Source organism: Seriola dumerili, unplaced genomic scaffold, assembly GCF_002260705.1.
Source record: "Seriola dumerili isolate Sdu_G_001 unplaced genomic scaffold, Sdu_1.0 BDQW01000291.1, whole genome shotgun sequence".
NCBI lineage: Eukaryota > Metazoa > Chordata > Actinopteri > Carangiformes > Carangidae > Seriola > Seriola dumerili.
The window spans coordinates 6,229,609-6,243,886 of NW_019174546.1; the positions used below are offsets into that span (position 1 = coordinate 6,229,609).

Here is a 14,278-nt window from a genome sequence, read left to right on the forward strand (position 1 = left end):
TTTCAGTTTTTGCTGACCTTTTTTTTTTTCTTCATTTAAACCTTGCTCAGTTTACCTCTGACCTTTGTACCATTTAAGGTTACTGGACTTGAACTGATGAATATTTCAATAAAAACTGTCAAAAATTGGGGGTGTTCTAAAACCTTTGACGGGTAGTATAAACACACTTTCACTAAGTTGAGCTTGTATGAACTTGAAAAAAACTTAGTGTGAAAGCTGATAAGACACTTGACAGACAAAAGAAAAGCGTGATGAGACTTGTGGTGGTACTAACTTGACATCAACAACCAAAGCACTATTCAGTACCTCCTTTTAGCCGTTCACAACCCCACTTCCTCAAACAGTGACCCCTCACTCCTAAAAACCTCTGCCATAGGCCAGTTTTAGTCACAGACCATTTTCAGGAATTTGTTATTGTGAGCGATCACAGAAAATTCTCAGCAACTCAGGTTTCTTTCCAGGAACTACGATCCACTGAGTCTGTGCAAACACATACACACATGCTCCTTCACACACACACACATGCGCACACACACACACACACACACACACAGTCACACTGTGTACACATGCAAGCCCACGCACATGAACATTACTTGGCAACACACTAAGTAAGCGACCCACACATTGAGAATACAGCAGAGAGGCCTCATTGGTGGGGGGGCTGACAGGCGGGATTCCTTCCTATGCGTTGTCCACCAATCAGTGCAGGCAGAGCGATAAACACGGTTGTAACAGGATCCTTGCAGCACATTGTGTTCCTTCTCCACCAAGAAAAAAAACAACTAGCCTCTCCTCACTTCCTGCAAACAGTTAATCTTCTTGTTTATTCTACTCTGAATTTACGGGAACTTAACATCTTCTTCAGGCATAAATATCATACTGGCCTCTCTCCCCTGTGTGTTAACACAGAGGCTAAACAACAAAAGGATCAAATAAGCATGCTGACCAGGGGAGTGAGTCATAGAGGCTGGGGACACAACATGAGAGGTACAAACTGTCCTTGTCTTTATACAGAATGAGGCCAGTGGGCTGCGAAGTAAACTACCCTGCTCTCCACAGAGCAGGCATGCATCCTGGAAAAGTACTTAAAGCAACACAATGTACCAAATGTTGTTATTTCTGTGCAGCAATTCACACCAAAACCTTTCATGAAAAGGCACAAAAGTTAGAGGGGTTCAGGCGTTTAGTTACTTAAATACGTCGCTATACTATAGAAAAAACAAGACGGTAAAAAACGAAAACAAAATATAGGAAAGCAGACAGATAATACAAATTCAGGACTCTAGACAATGTTCTGATTTGTCACAAGATGCAGGATGGTCACCCAGATATTCTGAACTCGAGCCCTCGTGATCACCTCCTAACCTCTGCCCCACCTCCATCCTTTCACTACCAACCGAGCCTGTTAAATCCGGTCGAGTTAGAGAGAAACGGAGGAAAGGGCGGGAGAGTTTCCGGTCAGAGGGCGGCGTTTGTTTACCAGCCGCAGAAGCAGCATGGCAGGAGCAAGTGTCATATTACAACCGCTGCTCATTTAGTCAGTTAGCCTGTCAGCTGACCAGGGCTCTCCTCCCTTCACCACAGAGTGCCCCTTGGGCCCCTCCACTCAGGGAAACCAATACTTTACTTTTATTACTCAGCAAAGGACAAAAACAACAAGCCTGGGGAGGGCCAGGCAACTTCTGGACTTGCTTCAAATAGAACAGTCACTGATTCATTAACTATAACAAGACCACTCGAGTAAACCTCTAAGTCCTTTCAACACCACAGGGCACTTTAAACAGCTTGTACTGGATACAACAGACACTTCTTTTTTATCAAGATAAGAATGCTAATATGACATATATCACTACACTAATTATTATTTTTATATCAACAATGCAAACAATAACAACATATAATGTTAACGGTGTCACTCAGTGACAAACCCACAGATAATTATCATCCAACTCTGCAGTTCCCCTCAGCTCAACAGAGCATTTAGCGTCTTTTAGTCCACAGCCAGCCCCGCGCTATACGTCAGACTGACACTTTTACCGACTAGCTGGTGAACATAGAGCATTTAGTGGCTACAGAGTAAATTTTATTTGTTAGCTGGCCGGCAACACGACTACAAATAAATGCTAATGTTACTCCATGTGTTTGGAATATGTAAATAGGCAACTGTTGGCTAACATATTCATCATAACAACCATAAGCTGACGTTATCTAAGTGTTGTGTTGACAGCTTGTTGCACTGCCACCAAGTGGCCCTAAAAAAATAAAATAAAAAGTAAAATAAACAAATAAACAAGATGAAGTAAGGTTTAAAATAAAAGTCAAATTCTAGAGCTGCAACTAACCTTTACTGCCATTACAGATTGATCTGCTGATTAATTTCTTGATTCCTCATTTCGTCTATAAAATGTCCGAAAAACTGCAAAAAATGCACGCTACAGCCCGACGTGACGTTTTCAAATCTCTTGTTTGGGCCAACCAACCCGAAGACAGTTTACGACCATGCATCACAATGAAAAGCCTAAAATCCTCACATTTGAGAAGCTGGAACCAGCAATAGAAAAACACTTGACATGATTACTCAATTATCAAAATAGCTCACAATTCATTTTATGAAGGTTGACTGATTGATTAATTGACTCTATAAAGCTCTATAAATTAAATTTCTTTTCAGTGAATATTAATGCAAGGCCCAGGCTTCAACTTCAGATAAAGTAACCAAAACTAAAATAAATCTTACCCCGTCCCACTAAACTGTGCATATTTTGTAATGCTGTTTCTGATAGGAATGACATTTTACATCCATAATAAAACATACTTTACTGTTTAACTTTTGAACATCAAGATGAAAAAAAAAAAAAAGAAAGCTGTTCCACCCAGTGGAGTATGAGTGGGCACAAGTTGAACTCTGTTTGCTAGTGCATGAGATTCTGAAAACATCATGCTGTCTTTCCTGAGTCTTAGCCAGAAACTCTCAGAGGGGCTGGATTCAATTAGAAGTATTTGTGTCCTTTGTCAAGCAATGCCATATGGCTGGAGACAGAGTGAGCACTTTGTGGGGCCGGCTGCTCTGTGAACAATAGCTAAACCACTGAGACACATTCTGCCACCAAGGAGAAGCCTGCAAGGCCTGAGACCAAGGAAACCAGCATGCAACTTTTACAAAAAGAGTAATTTATATTGTGGAAGAGAAACATACACAGGAGATAAAATGTGATTCATTTTTCCCAGTCTCTCTTGGCTTCAAGTACAAAACCAAAGGCCTCATTGGGCCGCCAATTATCAGCTTGTCCAACAGTACCTGGTTTTCCCTTTCTCTGCTGGAGGAGGAGCTGAGGAGGATCTGGAGGGAACTCTGGGTTTGAGGATGGACACAGCAGAGCCGTCAGGCACAGGGATGGAGAAAACTCTCTGAACCACCACCTCCACATCCTGCCCAACACAGCCGGCCTGGCCCAGTCCCTCAATAGCTTCCAAGAGAGAAAGGCAGTGTCTTGTCAAAATCCCTGGACCTCCAAAACTGCACAAAGCATCAGGAACAGCGACCTGGAGAGAAGAAAACAGGATATGAGATAATACTTTACATTAAGTATACATAGCAGTTGAACCAATTAGTTGGCTAATGAGTTGATTGCAAGAAAATCATTCAACATTTTAAGTAATTTTAAACAACATTTTACTGGTATCAGCTTCTGAAATGTGAATTATTTGCTGGATTCATCTTCTATGACATTTTTGACAATTGAATATTTGGGGTTTTCGACTATAAGTCAGCCATTTAAAAAAAACAAAACTTTTTCTGACATTTTATAGCCCAAATGAATAAACTATTGGTTAAGGGAATAACTGTCAGGTTGAATGATAATCAAAATAATAATTACAGTTCCACAGCACTTCCACTGAAACCACAGAGAGATAGTTAAATTAGACTTATTTCCATTTGCATAACCCAGTTTTGCTTCAATAGTGTGTAAGCTTAGCTCATGCTCTTCTTTATGCAGCTTACTGCACAAGCACAAACTACTAACACAGTAATATGCACCTTGTTTCATGTCAACAAAGATCCTAATCATTTCATTACTTTGTATTGGAAATCGGCTTCAAAATAAGGGTGTGGTCACTGATACCATGTTTTTCGTGTGTCTTGATCACTTAATTAATTTCTAGATTCAGATTTAGGGAATCAAACATGCATGTCAATCAACCACTTGTGATATTGCTACAACAGAGACTGAATGCACCGGCAGCTGTCAGGTATGGGCTGGATGCTCCATGTCTGTTATTCTTTGTGTAGAAACACTGTAAAATGAACCCAATGAACCCTGCGGCAAAACCTGCTGTTCACACAGTTGCACCTGTGACTTAGTAAGTACGAACTTAATAAGAATAGTGCAGCGAGTGTCCCATGGTGCAATGATTCAATTTCATTTTTATAGACATAAACAACTATACCCAAGCTGAATCTTATGGCTGGAAGCCAAACGATCCTGCAAGCAACACACTGATGGTGACATCACAACGCTGGCGGTGTTATATGCTAATTTATTGGACTGATGTCAGTTGTCTGTCTCACAGTAATTGATCTTGCACTTAAAGTGACTGAAAAGAGTTTAGGAGGCAAGATAAAGGTTTTAAAAAGTTTGTTTAATGTCAGAAAGTGGCAGCTAAATTTTGAAGCATACACACCTGTTTGGCATCGGCCTCTGCGGTGGTCCTGCACACCTCCAGCAGTCCAAATATTTTACCCAAATAATACGGCATGCATCTCTCTGCTGAGAGCAGGCTTCTTGAGACGGACATGCTGGCAGGTTTGGAAGCAGAGAAGACTTTCTGGCTGAAGTGTGTGTTCAGAATAATATCACAGCTGAAGCCCTCTACAGAAAGACGTTGCCTAAAAGAGACAAAGTTCATCAGTTTTAGATTCAGAGTATAGCAGTTGGTTGAGTGCTTTTGTTGCAAACTCTGCACTTTCTTATTGTATGGCACAAAAGAACTGAGATTGGTATCTTGAATTCATCATGAAATTAAACATCTTTAAGGTGTTGGGCAATGATAAACAGTGTGTTGAGATTATATTGATAACAGACGCAAAAACTCAGATTTTACATAAAATGGAATAGGTTGTTGCACAAACGTAGGGGGGCTGACAGCTCCAGACTGTTTGAATGTCAAACTCAGATAAGGTGCCAACCACCTCCACAGGGCTGTTCACTGTGTAAATACATTAACCTCCTCCAAGGCAACTTAAAATACACAACTGATGTATTTGTCCTCTTTTCACTGGGGTAAAACATCATTTTCCATGTAATTGAGGTTCTTCTTAAAAGGCTACACCTCGAAGCACTGCACAGCTTGATTGAAAACACTTTCCAAATGTGACATCATCTGTGGAAAAATACTTCAACACCCGACATAATCAAACAGGCTGAGGGTTTGCTGATGAAAAACACAAAATAAAATCCACAGACTGCAAACGTGTAGCCCCGAAGGCTCTGGTGCTACGCTTCAATTTTACCGATACCAGCCTAGATTTCACTCATCTGTGTGTGCCAAGAAGGAAATGCTGAAGTTCTCCTTAAATACGTAGGAAACATTTCTGGTCAAGTATCTTAGCTCATCCAGACAAATAACACACCTGAGTGATACGGAGCCTGAGAGTAAAAGAACTTGAATAATGGCCAGATAATTACATGGCACGTTGTTTGTAGTCAAGTTTGAGTTACGACTTAATTTTTTCCACATGTGAAGAAGATAATGGTGTGATGATGGCTTATCACTGACTCAGAGCCAAGTGCACTCCGTGACTGGAACTGCCGTACACGTCTCAGCTTGCCTCAGAGCTGGGGTGATAGTTGAACCAGAGAAATTAAACACACAGATACGTGGGGAAAAAAACGATTTGTTTGGACATACAATGATAACACGGGAGATGATTATTTAGAAAACTAAATTAAATTATTATTTACACACAGCCGCCAGCTTTAGGTACACCTTGCTAAAACGAAATGTAGTCGAGTGTGACTTTTATTAAGGTTATAAAGTTTAGTTTTGATTAAAACTATTTTAGATAGGTACTGATTTAATTCTATGGTCATTTTGGAAGCTGTAGTTAGTCATTTCGTTGAAGTTTATTGTGATATACTGATTGATACTCATTAAGTGTAAATACTGTGTCCTTGTGCCAATCAAAAGTGGTCATTACGAATTATAATTACATATAGAAATTATGTATGCAAAATTAAAAATATTTAAATGGATAGAGGGTTGAACATACCAACACACAAATCTGCACAAACTACAGTCTAGAAATAAATCAACAACTTTTTGACACTGAAAATTATAGTTAAACTTCACACAGGTAAAAGTTTTATTGCAGTGTTATTGCCGTTAGTTACATTAGACTGTACATACAGTTCTTTACATTGTTTCTATTCCTTGTAGTTATGTAGTTGAGCAAGATGAATAACAATATTATGCATTCACCAAATCCAGTACCCACTACCTTCCCATGCTGGTGCAGACACAAGCATGACTCATCGATTAGTCAGTCAACTGAAAATGAATCCATTGATGTTTTGACAGTCAATAATTTTGAGTCATTTATATGTAAACATTTGCTGGTTACAGCAGTGTTACAGCCTCCACCCATGGCTGTCCGCAGGAGTTATTGATGTTGACAAATACATTAATGAACACTTATATCTGCTTTTTAAATTTTTTTTTAAATGCTTTATATTGCTTATAAATGCTACATAGGAGAAATTAAAGTAAGTGAATACAATTTAAAGAACTCTTAACTTATGGTATAGACGTTTTCATTATTTCTGAGTCTATATTATAGGAATTATATATTGGAATTACAACCTCATGGTTGAATTCCAACCAGTCCAATTGTAGTTAAAAAGGCATGTCAATTCTTAAGTTATGAGCAAAAATTTGTTTTGTGTGGTCACAGTGACCTTGACCTTTGACCTTTGACCTCTGACCTCCAACATCTAATCAGTTCATCTTTGGGTCTAAGTGAATGTTTGTATCAAATTTCAAGAAATTCCCTCAAGGTGTTACTGAGATATCACGTTCACGAGAGTGGGACGGGATACAGAGGACGGAAAGACAACACGTAAACATAATGCCCTCCGGCTACGGCTGTCACCGCCACAGAGGCATAAAAAAATCTGCAGTGTGAGCAGATATCCATAAAATACTTCCAGACCGAGTAGATGTTGAAACCCTACCATCTTATTTTACAATGCAAACCTTTGGTAAATCCAAGAGACGAAAAGTAACATTAGTTACAATTTTGAGATACTTGCATTTTACTAAAACATTTCCATTTTATACTACTTTGATTACTATACTTCTACTCTACTACATTTCAGAGGAAAATAGTTTGTTTCACTAAACTTCTCTGACAGATATCTTTATTTTCCAGTTTAAATTTTATTTAGAAAACAAATGAGTTTATAATATGTGATTTAAATATTGTACACTAAATTATCCAAACTCCACTTCAACCAACAATGACATTAAACTACTGCATACATGTCGATGCATCACTATTATTGATCCAATATAAAAATATACACTAGGGTGATTTGGCATAATGAGTACTTTTACTTTTGATACTTTAAATGCTTTTAAGTAACATTTTGAACGGAGGACTCTTAGTTTTGTCTTTCATAGTGCAGTATTGCTATGTAGTAAATGGTATGAATATTTCTTTCATCACTGCTGTTCCTGTTTCCAAACATAATACATACATACTGACTTATCTCACCTATGACTAACTCAAAACAACAACTCATGTTATGATGAACGCCTATTAACAACTTTTATCGGTTCTATATCTAAGCAGATATCAGTCATCAGTAGAAGCTATACTTCAGTGTTAGTAGAGCAGAACGTACTGTTCACAGGAACAGGTACAACGCCCGTACAGGAAGTGTGACCCCACTGTGAGCAGGTGAGTGGGCAGCTGTCATCATCTGACAGGTAGCCGGGTTAAGGAGTGGCCCTGGCTGCTGGCGTCACAGCCTGTAAGTGAATAATCCCTGCAGGTATTTCCGCTCAGTCCTCAGCCCACTCACAACAAGGCGTGGGAGGGGGGAGGAGCCAACCTACTCACTGCAGGAATTACGGGGGAGGTTCAACCCTCGAGTGTCACACAGGAAACTCATAAGAGGAATTTTACCAGCCATGCTGATGCTCTAAATTCTGGGTTTTTCCACTTTGGCCTGTCCTGTAGCTGTAAAAGTTGGACAAACTATTATCTCTTCACAGATTATTTAGCTTGTCATCAGCTTTTCCTTGTGATAATGTTTGTATTGTTATGATTTAGAGTCTTTTTATTGAGTTAAATTATTGATTGATTTAAAATGTAAACCAAATGCTGTTAACTTCTGAAAGTAATTTACACTAACAGAGAGGATTAAAGAATGCATGTTCACATGAAAAGTAATTCTTTGAAAGTATAAATGGGTGTGTTTTTTTCTTTTGAGGGTGGGTGGGGGAGGGGGTCTCAACTCTATTTTCTGATTTCAGGAATAGAATACAACATGGAAGGAGAGGTGCAAAAGCCAGAGATACTCTCAAACCACCATGTGTTTTCAATCTCAGCCCTCTGGCTCCCTCCACTCTCTGCTCCCAAATGCTCCAAAAAATAATCCTACTGTGTTTTTTCCCCGGCTTGCTGGAAATGACCTAACTACTGCCAGGAAGAGGAATGTGAAGCATTCCCTGGAGCTGTTCGTGACGTCAGAGCGCAGAGGAGGCCCCTGCGCTTCCGCCAGCCTGGATATTCCAGAGCACATTCAACGCAAACTCCCAACAGCTGGAGTCAAATGTTGCTGCCTCGCGCCAACTCCAAAACAATCCCGAAAACACCCCCCTCCCGCCCTTCCACCCCCCAAACCCCCCCCCCACCTCCTGCTCCATATGTGAGGGATCGTTCTTCACATCTGGGCCTTTGCTGCTTACTCTTGTGAGCTGAGAACACAATGATGATACTTAAAAATCCAAATAATTAATTTTAATTATGATTGCTATAGAATTATCATTAAATTAGTGTTTTTCAATGTTTAATGAGCATATTGATCTGCAGTCCACCAGTATGCCTCCTCAGCATTATTTTGTAAGTGCATGTCAGTCTTGTATTGTGTAACTGCCTGTTACACTGTCTTTTTTGTGTAGTTTTTGATCGCCTGCCAAGAGATGAGTAAGTTTGAAATCAAAAACGAGGAAATGCAAGAAAAGGTTTCAGTGACCGGAATTGAATGTTTTAACTTGGAACTTATTTCTTCTTCTCATAGCTGAAACAATAAATCGATTAGTGAATCAACATCATACATTTTTCTCTACTGACCAAACGATTACTAGGAAATGCAGTTATCAGTGATCCTTAATACTGTATCTTACAAATCAAAGTTTTCCTGCAGTTGGTGCTTTTGACAGCTGCCAATTTCAGACCCTGCTGACTGCCCTACAGCTCCAAATATCCACATCTAACCGCTTATGTGTGTGTATGCACAAAATGTGCAAAATGTAATTTTCTTTTAAACATCCTATGTGGAATGGAGTGGTGCTGTGCTCATGGTCTGAACCAGCATTGTTGAGATGAGATGCTGCTGTCATTTTGTTTAGTCTGTGCTGTTAGACTTGTTTATATGTTTATTTCTTGTGTTTGTGTTCATTTCTCTTGAAAAGAAAAGTCTATAAAAAAAAAAAAAACTTAAATTTAAAAAAAGCATTTTAAGACGTTCTGAATAATAATGTGTTGATGTGTTGTTCCATAAAAAAAAAAAAAAAAGAAGTAATTTACATCTTCCTACCTAAAAAAAATCCAGAATCTATGAATACACAAACTTTAAGAGTCTGTATGTGCACTGCAGGTTTCACGTTTCCACAGCGTTCTAAAATTCTGCACGTGTATCATTCTGCACATTCAGGGTCAAACATCCAGGTGAAGTAACAATAAGCTAATCACATTTCTGAGTGGACCGGGGGACTTTAAAGGGTGACACGTATTGCATCCTCTCACCATGGCGGGTATATGTGGATGATATCTCTGGGCGCAGGAATCAGCTGGGCTGCAGTCTCTCTGTTGAAAAACACCAGCATACGAGCTCTCTCCTCAGAAACAGGGTTACTGTGTTGGTGGCCCTGTCCGGGGGGTTGGTGGTGCTCACAGAGCGCCAGTTGCATGCTGCACTCCTCCTGAACCTCCAGCACCTCCAGCACCAGCACACCAGGCCTGTCCACTGGAGAGCAGAGCAACAACAACACAGATGTTGAGTGTGTGCCTGTTTCAGTGTGTGTCTGCGTACAGAGTGTACTCGTGCTCTCACGGACCCCTACTCCCTGTGGGACTCATTATGCATTACGAGAGTAATTCACTTTTAGCATCAGAACAATTTGCACTGCATAACTGTGAAGCTGTTAGTGACTCAGGCTGAGGTGGATATGAAACGGAGTAAATCCCACTGGGTGGATGTGCAAATGTTTGGAATTTTACCACGGCTCTGACTGTACTTTTGGCCTGGACAATAAAGACGACAGATAATTGAGAAGAGCAAATCAAGACACTGCCCTGAAGCTATAAATCAAACTCAGATAACATAGCAACATGGCTGTATGTAAAATTTGTGTGTAAACTTGATTACACTGAATTGTGAAAACTGCAACAAGAGAGCTTTGCAGTTTAGTGTCTCTGTATGTTAATCCCTGACTGTGGCCAGAGGGGGGTGGGGGGATTTTTAATATGATAAGCGTAAATCACTGGAGAGCTTTTGAGTTTTAACATGCATTTGTCCAAACATGAATGTTAAGTGCTTCATTTGTGGCTCAGTGCATTTAGGTCCCACATTACAAAATCATCAGAACAACCTCAGGTAGCAGGCCAAGACGCAGATAGTACCCGAGTCCTCCTCCTGACCTATAATGATGTGATTAGTCGCAGGCAGAGCATTATGTCAGGAAACAAATCAAGGCCTCCTACACGTGATTGTGCGAGTGCTGTTACATCACACGCCAAAATTACTACAGCAAAGATAAACAGGTGCCCTACAAGAGTATGATCTAGTTGTGTAACAGTGTTGTTATTATTAACAATGTGCCAGGAAGTGGAATAGTTGAAAATGAACAAACATGCTACTACTTTTTTTTTTTTTTTTTTTAAAGCCATCTGACTTTAATACTGATAATAAAAAAATGAAGTCAAGTTAACATAACCCACCACATTTTAACCCTGTGTTAAACTCTTACGCTAATCAAACCATTGACTGACCACAAATTCTTAAGCTGCATCAAGTGGGTGTATTCCTTTTCCACAATCAACTGTCGCTGCTTGTGTCCTATTATAAAGAGATACTTAAAAACGACAAAACACAAGTGCTTTGGTACACCATGGAAAGGAAAAAAGAAAAAAAAAAGAAAAAGAACTAGGCAGCCGTTTCCTGTCACCTACATAGCCAGCCAGCCAACACTTCCTCAGCGTGGCCTCTCCATGCAATCACAAAAAAAGAAAGAGAGAGAAAAAAAAAAAAAAAAAATCATCACACCTGCTTAGAAAGAGGGCTTCATCCCACTCACAAATCAAAGTTCATTGTTAAACTTAAACAGTGACTCTGAGGTGTGGGTGTGTGTGTATGTGTGTGTGTGTGTGTGTGTGTTTGTGTGTGTGTGTGTGTACGACATCCTGATGTGATGTTAAAATGCAATAGGTTGGTCTAATGTGGATCACCTGTTGTTGTTGTTGCTGAGGTGTCAGAGATGGACTGGTGCCTCCAGAAGCTGATAGCTGACCTCTGTCTGCACTGGAGTCGATTCAGCCTCTCAGCAAAACCTCCGCTGTGCCCCACACACACACACACACACACACACACACACACAGATGTAGATGATGTTATGTGATAAACTCACACTGCAAATACAACCTGAAGAAATGCAGAATGCAAAGGAAAAAAAAAATGTTCTGATGCAGGCAACATGCTGTCGAAGACTACAGATAGCCATCTGTCAGATTTACAGGGGCTTGTAGACGGCAGTGACATTTAGCACCCACATCATGACACCAGGTGTCCCTTTCATCAGCAGTTCTGGTGTGGAAACATTGCAGCCAAAGTCTGACTGTCACCTGGCTTATATGTCTTGTCTAGTTTTTCTGCTCCTATTATAAAGCAATACACTATAATGTTTGTACACACTCTCTGGCCGCTTTATTCAATACAACAGACCTGCCACAAACTGTACATGTATAAAGATGATCATGTTTGAGAAATTTTTAGGACTTTCTGAACTATATGTATAAGAGGTTGTAGTTAGTGGTGGTGTTGACTGCATCATATCCAAATGTGTTTCCAATATTCTTCCCCCCTCATGTTTGTAAATGGGGTGGCCAAACAGAAACACCTCTAACTATAAAGCATTTCAGTTACAAACTCAATGATAAACACATTAACATATAGTTTAATTTAAACCTCTCTGACAGTGTCAATCAAAACTGAACATTATTATCTTTGTAAATGAGGAATTTAGGGCTGAGCTGTCGTATTGGCCTCGATTAGATTTTACAGGTGTACCCAAAAGAAGTGGCCACTGAATGTGCGTGTGTGTGTGTGTGTAACATGAGGTATGAGTGCACTTCCACTCAGACTGATTCACATTAGTAATTACAGTTTCTTCATTAATATTCTTGTGTAATGTCATAAAATTCTATGTTTAGCCTGTCATTTACATTCATTTAGTCTTATCAGGCTGCTGACTCAGCTTTTTGTCTCACTGAGTTAACACAGATTTTAAATTTGGGGAAAAGGAGGAAACAGTAGCATTGGACCAGGAATTGACTAGCCTGAGTTGAGATATGTAAATTGGTATCACAAGAGAAAAAAAAAAAAAGCGAGAGCATAATTTTCCAACCTTAGAAACTTTCTTTTCTTTTTGGCGGAGTCTTCAGGAGTCTTGGACTGCCTTTCAAGTGGTTTCTGAGGTGTCTGCAGCATCGCCTGAGCAGATCTGACCCAGTCACTGACTGACCTTCTGCTGCCCTCACCAGTTTGGAGAGGAGAGCTCTCAGAGTCCAGTCTGCTCAGGGTCATTGTGTCACCAATATTTCCTCCATCAGACACATAGCCTGAGATCTCTGGCTCCGCCACCTAGGCATAAAGCAATAATTACCAATTAATCAAGTTGCCAATAATAATAATAATTATAAAATGATGATGATAATTATAATATGACCCAGTTTTGAAATATGTCATGTTTGCATGAATTTCAACATTTTGAAGTGTAAACTTATAGATAATATAGCAGTATATATCAGGGGATATATTAAATGTTTGAAACGGCCTCAGCCTTCAGTAATTTAATTATGAGTTATTCGAGATGAAATACAATCAATAACGTATTGATGCAGTGGATATGATACACTGATACACTGACAGGATGATTAATTCACAAGACATGGTAACGAAACAATCTTTTTTGCTGTATCACTGGTAAATACACCTGAGGGAATCAGTTCTCATGGAAAAATCCATGAGAAACCTGAGTTCTTGTCATGTGCTGACAAGACCAGCATACCAGGCTCTGTCAGCCAACGTGCTCTCTTATTTGAATCAACTTGACCCTGCTAGGCAGAGTGCCAGCAGACGTCACACTCTAACCAGCCACAGAGAAAAAGGAACACTATGTTCCTGGCCCCGGCTCAAAAATGTTTTCACCCGGCACTGAAAGCATTGTAAGTGCACAGCTCAGTTCAGTCTCATCCATTCGCATGTTTTCCTGAACAAACAGTAGTAAAAAGACTTTTATAGTCCCGCTATGTTGACACGGCCCTGATCTGGCAAAAACCTGATGTGGTGGAGGTTGTACTTCAGGGATTCGGACGGAGCAACACACTTCATTTGGGAAGTGGCCATCCTCGTCGATCTTGAAATGCAAAGTAGTCCTCACAGCTCCGCCTATCCCCTCATAGTGATAGTACAATAACACAAAAATATCTGGCAGACATACATCAAGTGAGTCAGCAATGCATTTATCTGGAGTAATAAACTCTGACTTGGACTGGGATCTTCCCCCTCTGTATCCTGTTAGATCTGGTTTGATTTACAATTGGCAGTATATAAGCAGACTTTCCCGGCAGAAAACAACAAAATAAAAAAGTCAAACTAGGTTTGTAGATTCTGCTGTTTTAATTAATTTGAAAATCTACTGTATGTATAACAAAATAAAACACTGGAATATAATGATAAATAGGCACAAGCACATAATAAATCCATCTGCT

The 14,278-nt window shown here is 39.8% G+C and overlaps 1 protein-coding gene across 2 annotated transcripts in view; it reads right to left on the bottom strand.

Annotated features, from left to right (window-relative positions):
- spidr (scaffolding protein involved in DNA repair) overlaps positions 1-14,278 on the bottom strand; it is a 35,830-nt gene that overhangs the window by 16,506 nt on the left and 5,046 nt on the right. For both annotated transcript variants that reach the window (XM_022757945.1, XM_022757946.1), the window contains exons 6-10: positions 12,913-13,148; positions 11,738-11,844; positions 10,037-10,256; positions 4,687-4,891; positions 3,302-3,546 (exon numbers count right to left, since the gene is read on the bottom strand). In XM_022757945.1, the coding sequence (XP_022613666.1) occupies positions 3,302-3,546; positions 4,687-4,891; positions 10,037-10,256; positions 11,738-11,844; positions 12,913-13,148 (1,013 nt within the window). The remainder of the gene's footprint in view (positions 1-3,301; positions 3,547-4,686; positions 4,892-10,036; positions 10,257-11,737; positions 11,845-12,912; positions 13,149-14,278) is intronic.